Source organism: Lepeophtheirus salmonis, chromosome 6 (genome assembly GCF_016086655.4).
Source record: "Lepeophtheirus salmonis chromosome 6, UVic_Lsal_1.4, whole genome shotgun sequence".
Taxonomy (NCBI): Eukaryota; Metazoa; Arthropoda; class Copepoda; order Siphonostomatoida; family Caligidae; genus Lepeophtheirus; species Lepeophtheirus salmonis.
Window position 1 is genome coordinate 45697184 of NC_052136.2, and position 25572 is coordinate 45722755.

Below are 25572 nucleotides of genomic sequence, written 5' to 3' on the forward strand. Positions count from 1 at the left end.
TCAATTATAGGTTTTAAAAAAAAAAAAAAATTTGTTGGTATTTTTTTTCTTCTATTGTAAAAAAAAGTTTCTTGAGTTTTGATTATATATATATATATAATATAGAAAAAATAAGTTATCCTAGTTGATAGATAGATACATTTTGATCAATATTTAGATATTAATTAGGATTACAAAATGATGTTTGAGCACGTCCTTGTGGAAATCTACTACTATCAATGGAATTTTAATAATATTTATACACAGACCAAGAGTGAGTGTGAGAGATCTAGAGATAAATGAATTTTTTCAATAAATGTAATTTTTTGTTTTGTTTGTTACTATTTTTTGGAGGAAACATACGTTTTAAATACAAATTAAGTCCTGAGAATAGTTTGTTTAAAAGGGTTGACTGATAAAAAAAATATTTGTTTAATATATAAACTGATATTTGAATGCATGTTCTTCAGTATGAATTTAGTTGGTTCCACATTTATTTTTATGTTTATATTTTGAACAACAGGAGTGTCAAGGAAAAAGGGAGGCAATAAATAAGACAAGTAAGTAAATGAGGAACATTGTACATATTTATAAATAAATACTTTTTACTCCTTTTAAAAAACTGGTTTTTTTTTTTTTTTTCAATTTATACAATCAAATATTGAAAATAAAAGTAAGGAAAAAGGGACTGAGAAGAGAAGAGAGGGAATAGAAAAAAAGGAGTAAGAGAGAGAAAAAAAGAGAGGAATGGTAGAGAAATTGAGAGCTAGAGCAAAGAGGAAGAGATGACATCATGAAGTTGCGTGAGGTATTATTATAGAATGGTACAAAAGAAGGGAAAGGAAAAATGTATTTGAAATTATTGTATTGTAAGAATACGGACTCCAATACTTTGATTATTATACATACATTTGTATGTATGTAAAGATTTATGCAGCACACATAAATATTGAAGTATTCATTGAGAGTGAAACTATTCTATAAATCACTCAACTTCGAGCCTCATAGTTCATGAAAGACAGATATCGAAGTACATAAGATTAAAGTACTTCTGCATTAGTATTAGTATTTTTTTTTTTTTTTTGCAGAGGTGACATCATACTCATATTAATCAACATCATCACCGCAACCCGTGTGGCTCTGAGAAGAGAAAGGGAAGAGTGAGTGATGCAAGAACTCAGGCAGTGGTGGATGGAAAAGGGCCTTAGAAGAGCGAAAGAGGGAGAGAAAAGGGGGAGGAATAAAAAAATACACGAAACATCCACATACAATGGCTTAAACTGACTTACAACACCATGGAAAAATTTAAAATTAATTATATTTCGATTGATAATTCGATAAATCGTTAATCAATTATTTACCCCTATTTAAAAAAAAATGAGTTCGATAAAATAAAGACGACTGAAGAAAGGGGAATCAAAAACTATTTATCTATTTATAGTATCGCTGCTTTAGTTTGAAAATGTCCTATCTGGTCCATTTCAAAAAAAAAAATTATCAATACCATCTTCATGTTCAGATTATTCTGAACAGTACTATCTCAAAATAAAGTTTTTTCATAGCTATTATAATTATTGTGGCGTTTATCAATGTTTAAATATTTCCTGTTTGGAGGAATCTTTTATAATTGACTAGTTATTACAAGTGTTGCCATGATGCCAATATTTTTGCATTGGTTCCCGTATCAAAATAGGTATTGGTATTTCGGTACTTTTTGATACTTGTGCGACTCTAAATACAAAATGAAAATGTAGTTCAGGGTATATGCATTTATAGGGGCGTCCGCAGGATTTTTGTTTAGAGTGTCCAAAATTTGGGTACTTAATTTTTTATAAAAGATAATTGTTATTTTTACTTTTTTTTTGTTATAAAGAAGAGAGTTAGGGGCGAGGGGTAAGAAATTTGAGGCGTTAAGAAGTCGGTGGTATAATGTGAAGGTTCCAATAGCAGTTTAAAATAGTACCTTTTAAATACATGAGTACCCTGGTAGTAAGTCTATAGTAGTGTTATAGTAGGAAAAAACACTCATTTTGTGTGAGTCCCTATTAAGGATGGAGAACTACAATCAAGTCCAGTCTCACTTGTCGGTCCTTGAAGAATGTAAAATCGATCTCTCGTCCCGTCATTTAGGGTGTTTTTCCTTTTTTTTAAATTATTCCGTTATGTTATAGAATAAATTAAGTAACCATATACTGTGTTCGTATTTTTATATGAAAAAAGTATTATTTTTTTCTTCCAGATATGTGCAATAATCTTTATACATATATCTTATCTGACTTAATAAACCATTGGAAAACTCCAAGGATTGACAGAGCTAGGACCTCGAGGACCGTTCCTAAGAATGGACTGGACTGAATAAATAAGGATCGATACAATACTATTTTTATGTCGACATATATTTTAAAGACCAAAAGGGGAAATATTTTGCCTCTCCTGAACAATTTTGACATGTTCTAAAAGGACATTTTTATTCTCAGCCAACGATGTAGTAATAAGTCAGAATTATATTAAGAAATAAAGGACATCATTTCTTTTTTTTCTGTGTACATACTGACGGATGAGAGTCAAATACACTGTTTTAAAAACCATAGATGACAATATAGGCCTAGATACTTGTTCAACCGTATTTAATATTTACAATGATTCAAAATAAAAATAATATATTTTATGAGTTGTATTTATCACGAATAATTGTATTTATGTTGTATTTTTAATATATAATGTATATTTATAATATATATGTAACAAGATATAAGTGGAAAGAAAGAAAAAAAAAAATGAAAGAGAGAGAGAGAGAGAGAAAGAGAGAAATATGGACTCCTTCTCAAAAGACCTACGAATGAGGGGGGCACAATACAAACAACAATCAGCAAAAGCTGCTTGGCAGTTCAAAAGGCTATAGTAATAATAATAATAATAATAATGTGTAATATGTAATATCCCTTTTGCTATTTGAGTTTTTTTTTATTTTTGGTTTTTTGGTAGTGTATTGCTTTGAGGTTCAATAATATTACATCACTTATTCTTCATCATTATCCCAATAATGAGAATGAGGAGGTCGAAACATGAAGAAGAAGAAGATAAAGAAGATATTGAGAGGTTAAGAGATAGAAAGATAGAGTGAAAGGGAGAATTGTATGAATATAACGATAGATTAAAAGTGTTTACTTAAAAAGATGGATAGATATTAATAAATAAATTAATTAATAAAGAAATAGGGGTAATAGAAGAGTTTTGGGTGTACAAATGTGTAGAATAGAATAATAATTTAATTAATTATCATTAATTTTGTATCTAATAATTAATTAATTTTGAAGAACGATGATCTCCTCATCCTGGTTTGCTTGCGTGTCTTTCTTCTTCTTCCTTATGATCATCTTCATCCTCGTTATCCCTGCTTGCTTGATACCTTCCTTCCTCCCTGATTCTTCTTCTTCTTCTCCTCCTCTTTCGTCTGATTCTACAATAGAGTTCCGGAATAAACATTGGATATAACGCAGAGTGATATGGAAATCCCGACAGTGATGGCGAAGGGTCCAGAGGATCCAGGGAGAATCCCATTGCACAACGTCCGTTTATTCCCTGACCCAGTGTACTTGAATCGATCCGCAGTGTAGAGTTTCTTCCAAATCTGCGGAGCGAGTTTATATCGGACTTGTGGAATGACGGAAATGTTGACAAGAGGATGATAGGAGGAGGGCTCCATGTAGCCATGTACAAGAACTGCAGAGTTCTGAAAGGTCACGGACTGGCCCCCAGAGCCTCTTTTATAAGGTCCCTTTTCAGAATAGTACATTTGGTTGAACCAGTAGGACGATGAGGTAAATCGGCCCCGATTAAATATCATCCCCACGGCAAAGTATGAGTCATGGAGATTGAAATTGAAGGGAACGCTCCACATGACAATGAGTCGAGTGTCGAGGTGCTCTATTTGCCAACTCACCGTTCCACAGGTACCCGTTGCCGTACCACCCTAGAAAAAAGAAAAAATATCCATGTTACATATATATAAATATTTAGAATGATTGATGGATGTACAATACAAAAAATATCATTATAAATCTTGACAGAATCCAGCTTTTGGACAATAAGAGAGAAAAAACCCCCAAAGTTATATAAAGCCTGATTTGTAAATCCTGATCGATATTATAAACTATGAGATATAAAAAAAAATAAAAAAACTTATTTTAATTTGAGACAATCATATTCATATTTATTAAGATTCTTCCCATATTTAGAAGGTATCTTTAAAACATTTCGAAATTAACACCCTCCTATTATAAGTTCTATTAAATCCATTAAAAATTCGGGTGAGTCTAATTAATATTTAATTAATTTTTCAACTTTATTGTTATATTATGAGGTTGTGTGTCTCCTATATGATCCTACAGCCTTTAAAGTCATTAATTTAATCATGAATCAATATCATTTACTTTTTTTCTCTCTTTTTTTTTAACTCTCCTTGAAGAGGATACATAAGATAAAATAAAAAGAATTCAAAATGATATAGTAACCTTGAAACTTTTTTTATTCTTGGATAAGAATTTTTTTTTTTAAAACATAAGGAGAAAGAAAATATATCTTTATGGACCCTATTTCGCTGAATTGATGAATATCAATCTATGTAGTTTGATATATGTTTGGTATATATATATAAAATTTTCTATCAAATATCTTATGAAAAATGACAATCAATAAACTGAAAAAAATAAAAAATATTATTAATAAATTTGAAAAGATTCCAAGCCGATTTTTCATATGTTTTTATTATTATCCATAAAGTGTTTCTATACACATATGTATATACATATATTTACGCGTACACATAAATTGTATTTGGCAAAGGGAAGGACACAAGGTCCTTGTATAGGATTTTAAAGCATTTAGCGGGTATTTACATATTTTTTAAATTTCTAAAGCTTTTTATATACGAGCAAAATCCTTTCTAATTAAAATATCAATGTGTACATACATATGTATACTCTATCAGCTGCCATTTCTAAGCTCTCAAAAAACCCACTCACATAGGATAATAATATATGATATTCTAAAAAATAAAAGTTTCAACTTAAAAAAATAATACACATATTTTATTTTTTGAAAGACAGAAAGTTTTTCCATGAATTTATAATTTATATATGTATAATGGATATTTTAAAGAAGTTTGTACGCCATTTTGTCCCTGGATTGCTCATTAATGGCCCCACTTACTACTACTTAAAATCAATCACAAAAATGGTGCGGTGTTATAACAAAACAATTTAGAACAAAATCAAGAAAATAACATATGCCAAATTTATTTTTGTACATGCTGGGTATTGTATCCATATAGCCCAATATTTTAATGAGATATTTCAATCAATTATAGACTTCCAATTCAAATTTCTAGGATCAGTTTAGATACCTAACAATATTAACTTAAGTTTAAAGCTTTTAATTGATTTATCAAGCTTAACTTTTTGAAGTAAAATTTGCGGTGCTCCCAAAGGTTTAATCAGAATAAATTGTCAAACAGTACAAAATATTGTAAACCAGACTCAATTTAAAAAAAAAATCATTCTATCGCGTTTTTGTGTTGATGGGCTATATATGTGAGAGTGGACTCGTACTTAGAAAAAATTATAAATTGGGCAACAAAGACTGTTTATGAAGTTTTTTCTCCCCTTTTTTTTTCTTTTTTGAGTCTCTATTATCATCCTTATGATAAAGAAGAAAAAAAAATGAGGCTCATAAATATAAAACAATGGCAGAGAAAACCTCTGCTTGTAAGCAGAATTGGATCTGTAAAAAAGTAAAAAAAAAATATCAAAAATATTTTTTTTATCTTTTTTTTTATGCATAGAGTTTATATGTATATATTGCAAAAATCATATGTATAATGTATGTACATGTACATATTATTTGCAAAAAAAAAAAAAAAAAAAGAAAAGAAGTCTTCCTTTCCAATAATTTATAAATTAAACATTAAAGATTCAATATTTTATTTCTCTCTGTATCTACACAGGTACAGAAATTGTCAAAGGACAGTTTATCAGACGCCTTCGATTTTCGATTTAATCATTTAAACCATAACAGATATTAATTTTAATATTATGAAAAATACATTTCATACTATATGTAATTAGCATTGGCAAGAATGGTACCTATTTAACGGGGTAGGAAGCTCTTGTAATTTTTTGAATATATTTAGACTTTGTTAACAAGAGTATTGAGGTCGTCCAAGCTGCTGTGGATGTTTTTACAGAGCTTGGACTCAATGTATGGCTAGATTAAAAAAGCGAGTGTTTTGAGATCTTGGCTCTGTGTACCAGAATTTCTTAACTATATAACTATGCCATCTGAGTTTAGATTAAACTCAACCCTAGGACGATGTTTAAGGTATTATTTGACCTCAAGGTGCTCGGATAAATTGCATATATAGTCACCTTGGAGTCTTCAGGTCTACATCAATTTTAAGTTTGTAAAGGCAGCTAGTAATCAGATACATTTTTTAATATTTTTTTTTAAATAATCGGAAGAATTATTTATAATTTAAATGTGACCTTTTAGCATACAGAAAACATATTACCTTGGAGATCTAAGTTTGTGTGTTCAACCAGCTGGTTGTATTCCAAAACTAATTTTTACCATAATATACGGTAGCTAAGTATTTGTAGTTTACAGAAATATATTTTTTATTTTCCAACCGTCTATGCAAAGTTCTTAAAATTGTACTTGAAAATTTTTACAAGATAATACTGAAAGCTACTTTTTGAATGGTTACATTTCTGCACTACTTAATTTTTCAGACATACAGTTTACATTTTTTTATGGACAATAATGTTATTCAATGTGATCTCCAATTTTACAGCCATTCTCTGAATTCTTGGCCAGAAGGCCTTGCACACCTTGACAATTTCTACAGGATCAAGAAACTCACAGTGCTTGGTAATAGAGATCTTCAGGGCCTTGATGCTGTTGTGGCTGGTTGCACAAACCTGTTTCTATAACTTCTCTTAGAAGTAGAAGTCGAAATCCATATTGATGGCCCTGGAAATGGTAGATACGTTCAAATTCCTCTTCCTGGCCAAGGTTGACATTAATGTCCTAGGAGATGTCTCCACTGACTTCTACAGCCCTTTCACGAGCCTCGTGGTCCTCTTTTGATTACTTCTAGGACAGTGGGCCTTCCTCTGGACTTGCCCTCCTCCTTCAAATGCTGGATTCATTATAGCAAGAGTGTTGCTCCTTGCGTCAGCGAGCTTGACAATTGTTAACTTTCTTCGCTGCTCCGTCGATACTTATTGTTGGATACATTCAAAACGAACTGAATCAAAAGGTAATAACATAACCTCTCAAACGGTACATTATATTGATATATACATACATTATTATATATGCTGTCTTCATTGATGTGGATGCCCCAGTTTATCTGTAAGACTCTGTATGTGTGCTATAACGTTTATTTGGTAACAATAATGTTTTAAATAAGTGAATTGAAGTCGTTTATCACGTCGTTACTTTAATTGTATCTCACAACCTTTTATCCCAAACAAAAAAAACAAAAAAACCAGGGGAAAGTCTCAGAATCGGTTGGTAGTTAACAACCATCTACAAGCTAATATTCAGAACATTGATAACAATGAATATGAAAAAATAAAGGCCGTAAAATTCAAAAAATTATTCTCGCTGCATGTTGGTTTGTATCTTTTCACACTTTTTTTAAAGGAGATTATAAGGTTTAGAGAAGAAGAAAAATGAGCGAGAATAAGGCACAGGATTTTTGGGAATAATATGATAGTTGAGCGAAGGAGAGTTCAACTTGAATATTTTCTCTTCTCTATACCTTTTAATCTCCTTTTTAAAAAAGTGTGCATAGATACATACCAACATGCAGCGAGAATAGTTCTTAGAATTTTACGGTTTTTATTTTTTGTCTTATAGGAAGTAGATGAATTCCGAAATAATTTTAATTTCTTAATGTTTTGGGCAACCCCAGGCAAACTTATTCTGGTAAGACATAAATAATTAGTCTTATTTTTGAATCCTATTATACACTAATAGGATTGGGAATAATTTCAATAAATAATATTGAGACGTGATTGATTACGAGCAGATTATTGTTTTGCAACCGAACGCCATGGATCGCATTTTTATTTTATTATTATGGTACCATTATTTATTGAAAAAATCTACATTAGGACTCGACCAATGTATCAACGTGTCAATTAAGTCGGTTAATTATATGCAGTTCGATAATAATCGGTAAACATTAGCCAAAGTAACACATTATTATTTATTTTTTTCCACTAACAGAAAAAAATTAAATAATTATTTCTAAATACAAAATCTTAATTTAAAAATAATGAGATTGAAGAGAAGTTATACAACTTAACCCTTTGAAAGTTAGACGTAACCGAATTAGCTATTTTTGAAAGTGATCTTTCCTTTCTTTTGTCCCTGATGATGCACGTAATATAAGATACTTGCAATCCCCTTTCACCATGGTTGTTCCCGGTTCAGGTTCAGCGGTTATATCGGTCTCGTTTTTTTCATTTCAACGGTTTCGTTATTGGGGTTGGTTAAACTTTATCGGTCTCGGTTCTTCTTTATACATGCTCATTTTGGTAACAGACACTTAAAACAAGGGGTGCCACAAGAAAATTTAGTCCCAGGAAATGGTATTTGATACAAACAGTACGCAGAGTGCGTAATGCCCCAAAATTTTCTCAGGGACCCCGAAAAACAAGGTTACTTACTACAATTGTTTTCATAGTGAGGGCCGTGAGAGGAGTCAAAATGGAGGGGAGGGCGATTTCAGGAAGATGGAGAATTAAGGATTGCTTTCAGTCTACACATAAACATGTTTTATATATAAAGGGGGACTTAGCTAATAATGTATTATTGTAGCGAGGGGAGCCTTGGCATTGTAAAGTTTGGGAAACCCTTGCTTAAGAAATATTATCTTTATAATCTTTAGGGCCCCGACAAGCTAAGTAGCAGACCTGAATTTATAATCTACCCATCCCTTCCCTCTTTTATTTAAAGCGCCTGGTGCCTAAAACCCCTTTACTGGGTCCATAAGAAGCCCATAGCTATTTGGAACTGAGATACAACTGTATCACCCTGGTGACGTAAAAAATATAATTGGAAAAAAGTTGAACTTTCCCATAAGAAACACATAAAATTGACTTGTAGATAAAAGCTAATTTATTTTCTATAATATATATATTATTTTCTTTATATATTCTATATAGGAGCAAAACAGAAGAACAGAGACTGATACGCAATATATTGTGATCTCAGTTTTACTTTGTCGAATCTTGTTCTAGCAGTTCAAGAACCAAACCACTTGAACCGTTAGAACCGCTAGACCGATAAGGGCACAACCTAGCCTTTCATTGTTAAAATTTTGATACATTTTTTAGCATAACTTAATCATTAATTATCCAGAGACTAAAAAAAATGCATAAAATTCCATACATGGCATATCAACCATCAATAGAATAAAACACCTACATAATTGGCTGTTCCTTACAAAAATGAATCACTAGTTCTGAAATAATCCAAAAAAATATTATTGAATGTCCTAAAATCTTAGCAGATGGGGAAAGTTAAAGAATTATCAAAGTGATGATGATTAAATATCTTAACGTGTTTATTATTATTAAATTTTCCAGGCTTAATTTGATTGATAAAAATAAATAAATCAGGTTATCGTTTTTCACCCAAAAAAAACCCGTATCGGTCGAGTTCTACTCTTTATGTGATCTGTCTATACAAAAATAACTTTGAATACATAATCAAGGAAAGGAAAAATTCCAAACTAATTTTGATTCTTCATAATGAAAATATTTCAATCAATTATAGGTTTTGTATTCAAAATTTCTGGAACAGTTGAGATAGTCAAGAATAATAAGTATAATTTAAAGCCTTTATTAGATATATGATACTTAATTTGGACCTGAAATGTTCTTGCAAATATAACCTCACAATTTTTTTTTACTCCATTGTGACAATGATTTTTGGGAACTTTAAGTGCAATATGATGCGTCTCTTAAGGATTAATCTGAATAATTTGTTGATAGAAATGGAGTATTATAATTAGTTAAAAAATAAAAATATATCCTAATTCTATATCATTCTACTATCATACTAGCTCGCCTTTGTATGGACGGGCCACATATTTAATCGATTTGCTATTTAAATGATGTGTTTGGCAGACAAATATTTGTATAGAATATTGATAATGTGGAATAATGAGATTGATTATAATTCGTTTTATATGTATTTATGCACATATGTTATACTGTGCTTAGTAATGAAGTATAATTGATCATTTATAATATTCTTACTTTAGGTATATGGAAAAAAAGTGCGTCAAATAAATTGACTAAGAAAGATTAATAAAAGATGTTAACTTTAGTACGATAACTGTCGAACACTTAAGGGTTCATAATTAAGTTATATCCCATCATCATTATCTCTAAATACATCCATATGTACAACCTATGTATGATAGGTAAGAACTGTTTTCCCCCTTTGCTTTCTACCCCCTCCCCTCCCTTTGAATCACTATAAATATGTAGCTATAAAAAAATTAATATTCACTGGTAGAAGCAATAAAAATGATTTATTTCAATGTGGATCTCTACGTCATAGATAGTACATACCATTGATGGAAATTGCAAAAAAAGTGTCAATATTCACTAATCCACCCCCTTCCTTTACCCCCCTTTTCCCTATATTTATTTTTGTCTCTATAAAGTATATATTTTAATGATGAAAAGAATACGTTTTTTTTTGCTTAGCGTTTTAAATGAAAAGATTTTCCAAGATTTTCCATTTATACACATTTTTTTAAACATTATTAAACTAGATAATGAATGCTCAGTCAGTCGTGAAATACATTATTAAGTCAGGTATGTCAAGAACTAGGCGCGTTCAATGTGTATGTAGGTAGAGAGAGAGAGGCATGTAAATAGAGAAAGAAATTGAAAGGAAAGTTAATACATTTTTTGACGAAAGAGGATGATTTGGAAATGTTGTAGGTATAAAATGAATTTTATTTTTGCACATGGGCTTAGAAATAAACCAGCTAAATAGTCTTTTTTTAAACTTTGAAAAAAGAAAAACAAAGCAAAGAAATCCTTTCTGCAAAATATCAATTGCTTCTATTTCTTTCTCTCTAACTCCCACTTTCCCCCTACAATCTACAGGGGGATAACTGAAAATATGAGTCAGCATCCAGTGATTTTTCTCTTTTAATTTTCATCGAGAAAAAATTAATGCAAAAGTAAAAAAAAAAGTGAAGGACGAAATTATAATTTAATAATGACGCCATGGATTAATAGAAGCAGAAAAAAAATAAGAGAATGAGTAAAAAGAAAGCCTTTTTGTATATATAAATATATATACTTTTATTTACTGGTAGCCTTGCAAGTCAAAAATTGGGCTTGAAAATAGAGAGAGAGAGAGAGAGGGAGAATGGAAGCCTAAAGAAGGAAAAAGAAAAAAAAGGAGAGAAACGAAAATTACAGGCATGAATTCTCCTATTTTTTTATTATATTTTATGTAGGAAAGGTCCAATTATCCATTGGTAACTGTTTCAAAAATCCAAATGGACAAATTGACTTTAAAAAAAATAAATATACATATAAATAACTTAATACTGATCCATTTTGTGGGCTTCTAAAAAAAAAAAAACTATTCAGTCTCAATTTATTTCCATTTATTTAATTATTATTATTTAAAAAAAATTTACATATATTTATTTTTATTTCGCTAAAATGTTTTTATAACTTTAGAGTTATTTAATTAGTTGCTTTCTTCTTATTCATTTATATAAATATATTTTGTTCATTTTCTAAAATGAATTTATTTAGAAATATAGATAACTTTACATAATTACAACTCTGTCTGTTTATGTATCTATTTCATTGGCTAAGAAATCAACCAAAGAATAACATAAAAATAAAATAAAAATTAGGGAGTGAAAGCAGGGCTATAAATTGTATAATAATAATAATAATTGTTTATCTATTGCTTTCGCATTTTTTAATATGTATTTTTCCAAATAATAAAAGTTGCTGTTTTATTGTATGTATACCATATACTCAAATCGAATCGGCGCTTGTATGCCCCGAAATTTTTTTATGATACAACTGTGTAAAAGGATCTTTTTTTTGCTGGGAAAAACAATGTTGTATCAACAAACTTTAGTGAATTTTTGGGCATCAGGTGACAGTTGCTCTAGATATATAGAAGGCTAGATTTACACAAGATAAACGGGGGAAAAAACATGGAAATTGTGGTACTTTTGCCCTAGAAAATCACTAGATATAGGACTTGGATCTGGCAATAAGACTCTTCACCATCTCATGTATCGGACAGGCCGCTAAAGTGACTGAGAGAACACTGCAATGAATTCATGGGAAGGAAATATAGCCCCTCAGTAGTACTGATCTGAATTTGATGGATTATTTTGTCTGGATGTTGAATCTAAAACAAATTGAACAACTTGTGTCATCAAAGACTTTTTGATTGCCTTCATCTAGGAGGAAAGGACCAACATGTCAAGGAACTAAAATGCCTGCTTCTCCTTCCATGCCTTATATCTAGACCGTGATTGACGCTGGATGCAAATATGTTAAATAAGCTCTTGCTCAACATTCATATTTACAATTCAATTTAATTTTCAAGTGAATCCACCGAAAAATGTGTTTTCAGTGAGAATTTAAATATATGTATATATAAATAATTATATATGATTTGTGTCAAAATCTAATAAAAAATATGATTTTTTAAATTGAAAATACTAAACAAATAGTTCTTATTTTGCAAAACATTTTGTCAATGATTGTCGAATTTTAAAAGTCTAAATAACTTGGAGATCTTGATATTTTTGCAGGTAGTACACAAAGTCTTTGAGAACTTCTGGCTATCGATAAATTCAATATCTAATTTTGAACTTTCATAATGAAAATCACTGATTTGATAAGTATTCTGTAGCAAGTAAGATAATAAAGGACCCACATTTCTATAAATAGTAAAAAAATACGACAATTTAATAAATGAAAATAAAATGAGAGCATCAATTAGTTACTGGTTAGTAACTAAAAGGATGTTATAATAATAAATATTATTATTGAATATAAATAAATGAGGCGCTATGTGACGTACAAATGGAAACTTGCACAATCTATTTATACAAGCTACATATTGTACAATATCGTAACTACATAGCACATTTTAAATCTTGAAAATTTGAGGATAATGTATATTACAATTTATTTCCAAAAGAAATTCAGATATATATATATCTTTTGCTCATTTGTATATGGGTACATAGTCAAGTCAATTAATCAAATTAACCACTTTCAGCTTCAACCACAGCCTCTATCCTCACCCTGAGCATGGCACATGAGTTGATGAAGAACTAATTGTCCCTGTTGAACACTGCCTCGAGAAGGGATGCCCGCAAGGAATCAACGGTGTTATATATATGTTTATTAGACTCACTTTAAGACGTTTCACACATAGCAGTCCAAGGGACTGAGATCTAGTGTGCTAGGAGGCCACATTTCCTTTGCCCAAAACATAAAGGTGATAAAAATGATTTTTTTTCCAGAGAAAATCCGTTTCTAGTTACCTGGTTTGGACAAATTACACCAACTTAAAATTCTAGTAGACACTGAATCTGTTAACATCAATTTAAGCTTTCTAGTATAAATATATATGGAGTTATTTACGTACTTGGCCGTGTGCACGGTACAAAGACCCACAATAATGGCTGCGCACCGTTCGTATTCAGAGAACATTTCTATGATTTTGTAATTTTTTTTATACATTTTTGTCAGTTGAATCTAATAAGCTCACTTTTATAAACATAGATCTCACAGTTGCCAAGAAATTGGGGTCTACACTTATTCCGAACTTCATATCCCCACCTTGTATACGTATATATATAAATTTATGGAGAGATGTAAAAAGTATGAATGGGTATGAAAACCCCTGAAAGTTAATGTTGTAACCATGAGAATTTTAAGAATATTTGGCAGAAGAGAGCTAATCTGTTAAGAAGTTTTTTGATTAGCTGCAAGCTAATGCAATGAAGGAAATACGAATTCAACTTCGTATCTAGGAAATCTAAAATTTCCCAGGAATTACTACAATATCGATCCTCAATTCTACTCTGAGTGAGTTCAACAAGGACTTAAATTTATAATTCCCCAACAAAACCTCCGTCATCCCGTCATCACTTTAACCCTATAACGCTGACCACTTTAATGTGTGGTTAGAACTTTTTAATTATTAAAATTTAAAACCTTGTCCATTTTGAAGAACAAAAGTGTTTTTTTTTTCAAAGTGGAAAACGTTTACAACACGGAAAGGTCAAATTCACATCCTTTTTGATTGTTTTAAATGATTAATTGATATATTTGCAATTGAATCCATAAAGTTTTTGTACCAAAACATTGTTACACTGCTCAAATCGAGGATTCCAAAACTCATGGTGTCAAATGTGATACAAATGGCGTTCTATTTTTAAGTATAAAGTGCGTTAGAACTGCGATGTTCCCTCCTCAAGAATTAAATAATAAGGATAACTGATATTAGGAAAATATAAACACTTTTCAAAAAGTATCGCTCCCGTTTTAGACTTTTTACAATTTTTTCTAAATAAAGATAGCAGGGGTTGTTTGTTTGAAAACGACCACACATCCTTTTTTGATGAGTTCATAAATTTTTTTAATATTACAATTTTCTTAAAAATATTATAAATACACAACATTTATAAATTGCGTTCTTCTGGTGTTTCTTTTTTACATGAGTGAAGAAATATGTAAATTGGTGAAATAATTAAATTTAAATAAATATATTTGTATATGAAAAATTGTATGTTTTTATTATAATTAATATAATTTATTATTAGGTTGTTATAAAAACATATACCCATATTAATTTATTATTTTTCCTATGAAGAGTAGGAAATATTAATATTGCCTCCCCCCCTCATCTCCATTCCCTTTCCCTTCACACAAAACCATTAAACACATCTTCTACTTGTAAATGTTTGCGATAATAATGTGTCACTTACGTGTTTGTGTCCGAGCATAACTTCTCTGAAAGCCGGTTCTACGTTAGGCGCTTGAAAATCTGAATGAATATATCCGCAGTGATTATGGGCTAAGGCGTCTTTAAGTTTCCAGGCAGTCCAATTCTCTATATTGATGAGACAGCGTACGCTATACTCTGTCATGGAATTGTACCGCAAGTTTTGGAGAGATGTTCCATTGAGGGAACCTCCATTTTCTATCACACTCCGATTTGACAAACTGGAAGAAAAAATTAGAATGATATTAAATGAAATGAGTGTGGTTTATGAAAGGGTAGTAAAAAATGTATTAGGCTAGTTAGCATCATAAAAACAATCTTGAAGAAAAAAAAAAAAGAAGAGAAATGTAAATTTTATCTTTTTTTTACCTCAAATATACATACAACTCAAAATTCCAAATACATACTTAGTTAAGTTTTGGACTATATAGATAAATTTCAGGTATAAGTTAAGATACATAAGATTGTTAACGATATGAGCGTTCTAATAGAATTGCTGAATTTCTAGTTCTTTTGTTCTGACAATTTGCGAAAATGTTGTTACTAAAAATGGACGATAATGAAAAAAAATCTATACATATAATAAAAACTCAATTTTTGAGAAAAATCCTTCTAGCATCTTGCTTTTGGGTTGACAAGTCATATGTGAGAGTAGAGTCGTAATTATAATTAATGGTATAAATTGGACAACAAATACTTTTTATGAAGTTTTTTCTTCATAAATCTTAGTTTGCTTGAGTGTTTGTGGCCCACATAGTATGTATGTATGTATGTAAAGGAGTGCCAAATGTAGGTATGTGCTATTTTAACTACAACAATAACAATTATAGAAAATGGAAATAAGACACTTTTTTGAGAAAAATAAATACATATATATAATTTTTTTATTTTTCATTCATCATTTGACAAAAAAAAACTTTATAATAATAGAAAATAAGAAAGAAAAAATACACAGTCACACATAAAAAAAGTTCTTTGGATGTCATTTATGTAACGTATATAATAATAATAACAATAACCAAAATAATAAGAAAGGTAAAAAGAGGAAGAAAAAAAAATTCTAACTCTTCTTGAAAGGTTTTTAGCTTAAAAGAGATATTATTCAAAAAAAAAAAAAAAAAAAAAAAAAAAATTCAATCAACGTCAGTGGTTTTTTTCTTTCTTTTCTTCGTGAGTGTTTCCTTTCTTCTTCTAGTTACAAATGAAGTACCTACTATGTACAATATACATATTCATTACTACATACATACCTATGAAGTGGTGGTAAAGGGGCTAACCCCCCCTTACATTTTACAGAATTCATTCACCACATAATTAAAGAAGTTTAAAAATTGGAATGAAGGAGAGAGGAAAAAACCTAACGGGGTTTCCTTTTTTCTTTTCTTTTATAATAATTATGAGGACCTTCCCCTATCTTGATCTAATTAGTATTGACTCAACCTCAACCTTTACTCCACTAGTAAGTGTAAAGGGACAATCTAAACATTTAAAAGTAAAGGAACCTTGGGTTCCTGTATGAAATAATGGAAAGTCATATTGTGTGGAAAATATATATATGTACAATGGAAATGAGCTAGGTTAATAGAAACTCAACAGTTAATATGTGGGACTCATTCATTTCAGATAAAAACTACAAATGTATAATGTGTAAGGTAGAAGTTGTACAAATTGAATATAAAAAAAATACTTGGTACTTGTGGTGAAGATAATGCAATAGTTTAATATTCCTTAATTGGTGGGTATATTAAAGATATATCTTTGGACTTTTATATTGAAAATTACTAACTGATGAGACATATTCTGTGGCACATTATATGTCCACTGTCATATTAACTACATGCTCAAAAATTCACAGGAGCACCCACAGGATTATATTTTTAATATATTATTTCTATAATAAGTACAAAAATTGTATTTTTTGAAAAAAAAAATACAGAATCCATAGCAATTCACAAAAAATTAAATGTTTGCGGAAAAAAAAATTATATTTCAAATAGTTAATTTTTGGAACAAAATTTTAATAACCCTTAGCTATTCGCAAAAAATTAAATTTTTCGCTTTGGTTCGTAATTTTTTCCATGGCGAACTTATAAAAGCAACTTGCTATTTGAAAAAAAAAAAAAAAAAAAAAAGATTTGCTGTTTGAACTTTGCAGTGTTTCCATGTGTTGACTCTTGTACAATTTAAAATATCTGATTCTTCCTTTGATGAACTCAAAAATGGTTGAACAAATGGTTTTTATTTTATAAGAATTAAGGACCTTCATATATAATTCGTGTTATTTGATATTAAGTCATGGATTTATATATTGATAAAATTAGTCATTAATGTATATAGTAATTAATTTATAAATAATAACAAACAGTTAGCAACAAGAACAATACAGATGTATATTTATCATATGTTTTGTTTTTCAAATTTTCGATTCTCTTTTGAGAGTGGATAATAAACTCGACATGAAAAAAATAAGATTCAACTATTATCAACGTGGTAGTGTATAGCCCACTTGCCTTTGCTCTCTACTTGCATATAGCTAGCTCGCTATATGTAAACAAAATATTTGCTGGAACTATTAGTTGGTAATGAAAATGATTGATGTTGTACTTAAATTAAGCGGTATGAGACGCACAAATTGTAACTTGTACAAAATCACAACTGGTGCACAACATTTTAATGTACATATATATAGAATTGTAAATCAGATACCCTACTTGTTTGAAAACAAAAAAAAACATGGTAACCCTGACAGTTTGAAGAATGTCTGGGAGAAGAACAGCTTTAATTAGATCAGTTACACAAATCCCATTACTAAGGACGTAGGTAGGATTGACTACGATGTTAATCCTTAATTCTACTATGATTCTGTCAAGGGCTTACACTCATAACTCCCCATATAATTCTTAGTCGTACTCTGCATCATTCATGAGCATATTCATGTTATACTAAGATGTTCCCTCCACAAGAATGAATGAATAATGGTAACAGTTTCGGTAAAAAATAATGCATTATATTTTTATACAACTCTTAAGGCTGATTCATTGATGAAACGCGCCGCCTCTAAAAATACCTACCTCTATGAACATATTTCGAAAGGTCAGTCCAAGTTTTTCCTTACGGCCAAAATTGTTCAACCTATCAACTAAGTAAATAAGTATTAGGAGAAGATCCAGTGTTCAAAGGAAAGAGGTTTTCAGGTAGTAGACTTGAAAGGCTCGTTTGTCCTAGGGGAAATACGTTCCTAGTCAATACATACATACGATGTTCAAGTTCGAACCAATTTAAAAAAGTTTGTCTCATATTCATCAATAAATAGTTAATAATAGTTAGTACTTCGAATAACAATCTGTGATGATAACCGATAGGGTTCAACTATTGGATTGGAGAAAATAATCTATTTCACGGATATGGAGGATTCCTTGTTTGCTTAGTCCTTTTTATGTTACCTGCATTGGCGAGTATCCTTTAATTTACTAATCGAATGAATATTAATAATTTTTATCTCATTCTCATATGTCTGTCTGGAGTAGAATAGATTATACGATAGAGCTGTTCTTTGGAAACTTGGATGGACATTATTTTTAAGAGAGTCTTCCTCCAACTTGTAAACCAGAATGAATATCCTGTTCAGCTCAAAGTTTGGAGCTCGAGTCAAGATGAATTCATAGTATGGGTGATGCAGAAGTTAAGTAACTACCTACTAGAAATAAGAAAATTCTAAAAATCATCGAGAGTATAAACAACAAATAGGATTTTTGATAACTTTGAGTCACTATATAAACTATAGTGCTCATTGCTCGATAATCTATTTATTAAATGCAAATGTGTATGGGTGGATATGATTGTCCGGGAATAACGGCCAAGCCAATGAATGGATTTTGCTGAAATATTTCATGTAGACTCTTAAGGCTCCGGAGAAGATTTTGGGAACATTTTCCTAGTCTTCAAGGTCATGGTGACCTTCAAATGTCATTTTACTAAAAAAGACTACTTCATATAAAAAATAAATATTGAAGGGTGATAAAGTTTCGAGATTAAACAAAGAAGAAAAAAAATTGGATAAATAATTTTTGACCATAACATGACAATGGAGGGAAAGACAGAAAACCGAATAATTTCCTTTTAAAAATGTGTGCAAAGATACATACCAACATGCAGCGAGAATAATTATTGAAATTTTACGGCATTTCTTCTTTGTTTTAATGAAGAAGTAGAAGAGTTCAGAATTAGTTTTAATTTCTTTATCTCAAGGGGAATGCCGGGTAAACCTACTCTAGTACGTTTGAATAGTCAAAATAGTAAGGAGGAATTAATAAGTGTATTAATATCTGGGAGGCTATCAATATATACCTAGTTGTTTCGTTAAATGTATTCTCACGGTTTTACAATTTTCAAATCTCTATTCATACCCTTTGTCCGGATAATTTCTTGTAGTTGTTTTGAATGAACCTATATTTTATGTTCAGTTGTTTTCCTATATCATTTATACATATGAAAGCCCCTCTGTATCTGAGTTGACTTTCCTCTTTATATGAGTTCATCTGTACATTTCACCCTCATTGATTATAAGGGAAGAACATGTTTGACAGTTCTTATTTCCGCTTGAGTGACTTGAGAAAAAGTATCATTTCGGTTAATAGATATTTAAGAGCTTCCATTGAGCACGGATGACGATGAGAACGACTTCTTTCCAAGTAGGAAGTGAAGTAAATTTATCAAGATTCGATACATATATATATATACATACGAACTTTTCAGATAATAATAAAAGCTTCCATAGAAAGTATTACACACATACATCAAATCAAGAGTATGTAGAATTTATAAACTATAAAAAAAATCCATCAAATAAATAAAATATTGTAACCCAATGACTGAAAGATAATCACATTTCCCCGCTTTCTCTATTTATACTACATATAAGGGTTTCTTTTTCTGCATAAATTTTGTCGTAACATCTTTTTTTATTTATTTATGTGATAATGAATAAAGTATCAAATTTTATATATAAAATTGACAAATTCTTGATTTATTTCATAAATTATAAATTTGTTTTACTTAATATATGTACAGGGTGTGCAAGCTATTTATTCCCCCACTTTGGTGCGCGCTCATAGGGCAAACGTGTGAACTTAAACAACTGTTTTTTATTTGTTAGATAGCTTGTCCAACCTACACCATTTGAAAAAAAAATTGAGTCATTCGTTCGTAATTATAAGACGGAATTTGAGGCCTCTAAACGTGATTTTGAGACTTCATTTCACCGGATTTTTGACAATCAAACTGCCAACCAGCCGAACCTCCTGCAACATCAAAGACGAACTTATCAGTAAGAAAAATAAGGAATTCCAGGATTTGACCAGCAACCAAGTGGCGAAGACCTGCTTGCTCTTACGGCCTCGTATAGAGACTGTAATTGAGGATGGAATCGGAATTTATTTAGCTTTCATAATCTGTTTTTTTTAAAAAATCTGATAACGGGTTGGAGAGAAAGTTGTCTTTGAAAAAATAGTCCTTTTCGCGGCACAGATAGCTTGCACACTCTATGCTTTCTAGATACTCATTAAACTGTTTCAGAATTGCAATCACAAGGTAGTTTTAAATGAAAAACAGCATCTTTACATTACGGGTGTCTATTTAAGCTAATATATAATTATTATTTCTTTTTTTGAGATTTTGATATTGGTATGTGCATTGGGCTTAAAGATTATTATATTGTGAGATATGAAGAAGACATTTCAGCGTTTTTAAATCATTAATATTTCCGTTATTTGTGTAAGGATGATTTGAATTCAATGTAAGGTAAAAGCTGGAACTCAAGTGAGATATTTGTTACTTTATCATAAAATGGAATGAAATAAATATTTTTATCCCGTAATTATCCTTAAAACATAGTTGTGAGTATATTTTCTACGTAATTACAATGGTTGATAGGAGAAAATACCATTCATATTTTCCTCTATTTGTTGATGAATAACTAGTGTTGGATCGATAAAAAAAAGTTTAAAGAGACTACAGTTCTAATAAAATTTGTCAGTCCTAGGATCCGTCTATCTAGGTATTTTATGGTAACTAAAACAGCTGAAAGGACGTAGTTACTAGCTTTGTCTTTTATGCTGTTCAGCATAACCTCTTACAAAAAGACAAAATGCCAGAAATTTAATGTAGGAAGTGTTTGTTTAGAACGTATAACACTCAAGTTTTATACTCCTTGCTATTATTCATTATTTTCTTTGTTTACATATTCTTCAATCTTGGAAAGGAATGAAGAAAATACAAAGATAGCTAGGACTGAAGGACCAACGAATCTAAAGGACCGTGGAGTAGTAAACAAGATTGAACCGATAAAAAAAAAGACAAGGACAGAGGGTGAGGGCGGTTGCAGGGAGAAGGATTGATATTATTTAAAAAATCCGTCCTAAGACTGACTTAACCCTGCCAATAATATAATATAAATTCAGAGTTGAATAAAAGCTTAAAACCCTGGATTAGATCATGAAGAAAAAAAAAAAAAAGAAGCATAAATCTACAACTCAATAAGAAAAATGAAGCAAAAATTAGAATAAAACCCCCAAGACATTTGCACAAATGATGATTTCTTCCAATATTTTCTATGTACATATATATCATGTAATTTATAAAGGACCCAAGCGTCTTTTAAGAACTCAATATAAAAACATACCAAATACCTAAGTAGTATGTACATACATATAACTCTATAACATTATATTTTATGCCTCATAATTCTTAATCAAAGCCATATTGTATCTTATTACAAAAAGAAAAAGAAGAAAATTTAGTCCACGTTAAGTATACCATTGGAATATTAAGTACATTTATGTATGTATATCTCTCTGTGACACACTTAATTAAGAAATCTCATCACATTCATCCCCCTTGAAATACAAAGGAGATACAGGAAGAGGTGCAAGGCAATGCATCATTTATACTTATGTGAGCAGTTAATGTATACAATATCCTGACTAAAAGATTAATTTTTGTCCGCTAGGGGCTCTTGGATTATTCAATTACAACAATATATCTTTATTGTATATCGCAACCATTTTTCCAAAAAAAGAGTAGGTCCAGTATCAGTTGGCAGTTAGAAAATTCTTTCCAACAGTTGGATTATTTGGTATTCAATAATAGGAAGTAAGAAAATGTTGATGCAATACTAAACATACATGGACTTACAGGACGGAGACCATATTTTCATTTCATTCTTAGTTTTACAAGGAGGGGATGACTATTTTGAAATGAATTAAATTTAAGAATTAGATATTGTTGTTATTTATGGGAAAATTTATGTTGGAATTGTCGTTTTGTCTCCGATTTTAGTAAACTAATCTATTTTGAATTTTGCTTTTATTATAAGTCAACCCTTAAGTCTTTCTTCTACAAAAAAACGCACATTTCATTATTATATTTAAAAAAAAAAAAAAAAAAAAATACTTGTACGCATAGAGAAGATGAAAAAAGGACTTGCCCGGAGTAAATACCATGGTCCTACTTAAAGGGGTGTTCTTATGTTTTTGTTTTGTTTTGAGGAAGGAGGGGGTTACCGTCCAATATTTTTATCACATAAAGGCGAGGCAAATACGTATTTTAATACAAACATTGTATTACCATTATAAAAAATACATGAGTACTCCGATAAAACTACATTATGCACCGATATAACGAACAGTACTAGTAGAAATTTGTTGGCAACTCTTCGGAAGCTAATTCCATTTCAACCAATTAACGTTTCTAATAACACTGTTGTAGAGTAGGAGGAATAGTAAAAAGAAAAAGTACATTTGTATGTCTTTAGATACAAAACCATGCAACCTCCATAAATCTAAGGTTAATAGAAATACAAGGCTATACCATAACGCCTGTAATACTCGTGGTTGACTTCCAGAATGCTTTTTAATATTGCCGTCATAGTCGATGAGTGGTGGCCTGTTTTCTCAAAATCAGCTTTTCTTGTCCAGCAGTGGGTAAAATACATTAAATTGAAAATTAGAGCAAGAGTGACGTCAAAGACTATGAGTGGTTGCGTGTTTTGTCAAAATGTACATATTTTGACCAGCAGTCAGTACGATACATCAAATTGAAAATTATAGCAAGCCCGATTACATGATGGTCAAACATTGCATTTCTATTAACCTTGAATACATCCACCTTCTTAATTAAAAAATAAGGTTAATTCTGTGAAGGGAGGAAAATTAATCACATGGAAAAATCGGGGTATATGTTTTCGACAAAAAGTTATTATCTTGTGAAATAATTATTCTCAATTTAGTGTTTTAGTACATTCTTGTATACCTTTGGATCTACATAATCATTCTAATAGTCGTAGATGAAAACAGTCTGATAATGGAAGCTAAAAAAAGGCTCCTGTTTTTTGTAGTTGGAATCGGAAAACATGTTTTTATTTTCCAAAGCTGTTATTGTTATTATTTTATTATTGACGAGAGATGATATAAGTTTACAGTAATCATTAAAAGTGAAAAAATAAAAATAAATTGATAATTTGTTGTCGAGTTATAGGTTTAAGTACTTGTTGGACTCAGAGTAGAGTTGAGGATCGACATCAGATAATTCCTGCCTATATCATTACTAAATGAAGAGTGGGGTTTGTTTTTATGTGCTTCATATCCTAGCTGCTTGGAGTAAATTTAATGAAACGTGATGACAGCTAAACTGCCTTCTCCAAAAATATTCTTCAAATTGTCGGGATGAATTTTTGTGTCTTGTTAGAATGCTGTCAAATCAAATTATTTTGGACTTCAATTATGGCCATATCATTTAAACAACAACAACAACAATAGAAACGAGGTTGCGTGACTAAAAAACTTACTTTCACTGAAAGATTAAAAGTAATAAATTGTCTTTTATATGTTTATTAATTTGTTATTCATATTCTATAATAATATTATTCTTATTATTGCTATAAATATATTATTTTACATTATAGTTTTTTTTCTAAGTGTTATTAATTGCTCCTACGAGAAAGTTAATTGTTCAAATAATAATAATAACAACAAAAAGAAAGAGGGGAAGAGGACAACAGTCTTTAGAACAAGGTATACGAATGTATGTACCTGTAATCTGTATAAATATATATTTATATATGTACATTGTACACATAAAAATAAATTGTAACACAATTTTGATAAAGTCTATATTATTTTCGATTTGAGATATATGACCCATCAACACAAACGCAAGCTAGATAGTTTTTCTCAAAAATGGAGTCAATATAACAGTCGCATTTTTTCACGAATTATAGTCAACTTCTATCAACAAACTAGTCTCATAAACCCTTTGAAGGAATCACATATTCCACATAAAGTAACCAAAATAATTATAAAATTTACTTGAAAGGCCATGTCAGAGTCTTTACAATCAAATAAAGGTAGATAAAACTCTTGGGTATCTGAACTCATAATTGACTCAAATATTTCTATAAAATATTGGGCTGTACGTAGTTATCAAGTATGCATATTAGGCTCTTCTTTTTCGGGATAATATTTTTTCCGTTCTGTAGAAATAGCATTGCAAAATTTAACACTATAGTTGAAGTTTGATAGTTGTGGAACAAACCCCTTCGTTTATGGAAAGACTTTAGGTCCTCCCTATCTTAATGTACAGATCTGAGATCTTAAATCCTTCTAGAAACCACAATTTTATGTCCCTGGAAAAGGTGCAAGCTAGGTTTGTGTCCTTTTTTCTTTCATTGGGAGATAAAGACAACTATTTAGGGAAAATAAAAAAACTTGCTTTCATAACTCTCTATCAATGACGTGGCAGTATAGCTGTTATTACGCAGCAAAAAATTACAATTACAAAAAAATAAACCTATTTCTCTTACACTGGATACTAAACAAAGTCTACATCTTCCACGAAACGAGACTCTCTGATCACAACACCATGTACCTCCCAAAACAAAATATATAGATTTTCAAGCATAGTTTTTACTAGAAATCAGTTAGTTTTTATAATTCATTGCTTCTTTATTTTCTGGATGTCAGCAATTTTTAATTGATTCTTTTTTTGTGTCGCATATTAATTCAATTATTATTAACATGCCGTTCCGCAAATCATGGAGCCTGAGTAAATATTATTAAACCCACTTTTGAATTATTTAAAAAGATAGTCAATGTAATAGATTAATAAATCAAATTATAGAAAATATAAAACTAATTTTTTGACTTATAGCACCATATTTGGCAGGATGGTATAAATCAACACAAAAATGACGACCAAAAAATCCATTTTTTTCAAATTAGAATGACTCGCTGCTCCACGCCAAAAAGGGTTTGAGAGGCTTCAAACTTTTCCAAAGTACATTTTTTATCATCCCTAGCAAAAAAAGTATTTGTACATGGGAAGGGAATAGTTCGACAAAAATGGAGCAGTCTGTCTACCTTTCACCAAGAGGTTAGTTTTCATTCTTCTTAAATATTTGTTTTATATCTGAACAAACATGGAGTAATGAGGAAAATCATCTCA

The 25572-nt window shown here is 30.3% G+C and overlaps 1 protein-coding gene across 3 annotated transcripts in view; it reads right to left on the reverse strand.

Annotated features, from left to right (window-relative positions):
• Positions 1-2635: 2635 nt before the first annotated feature.
• Positions 2636-25572, reverse strand: part of LOC121119536 (conoporin-Cn1) — a 79506-nt gene continuing 56569 nt past the window's right edge. For all 3 annotated transcript variants that reach the window (XM_040714232.2, XM_071889606.1, XM_071889605.1), the window contains 2 exons: positions 15059-15296; positions 2636-3952 (listed from right to left, as the gene is read on the reverse strand). In XM_040714232.2, the coding sequence (XP_040570166.1) occupies positions 3440-3952; positions 15059-15296 (751 nt within the window). In that variant the 3' untranslated portion in view covers positions 2636-3439. The remainder of the gene's footprint in view (positions 3953-15058; positions 15297-25572) is intronic.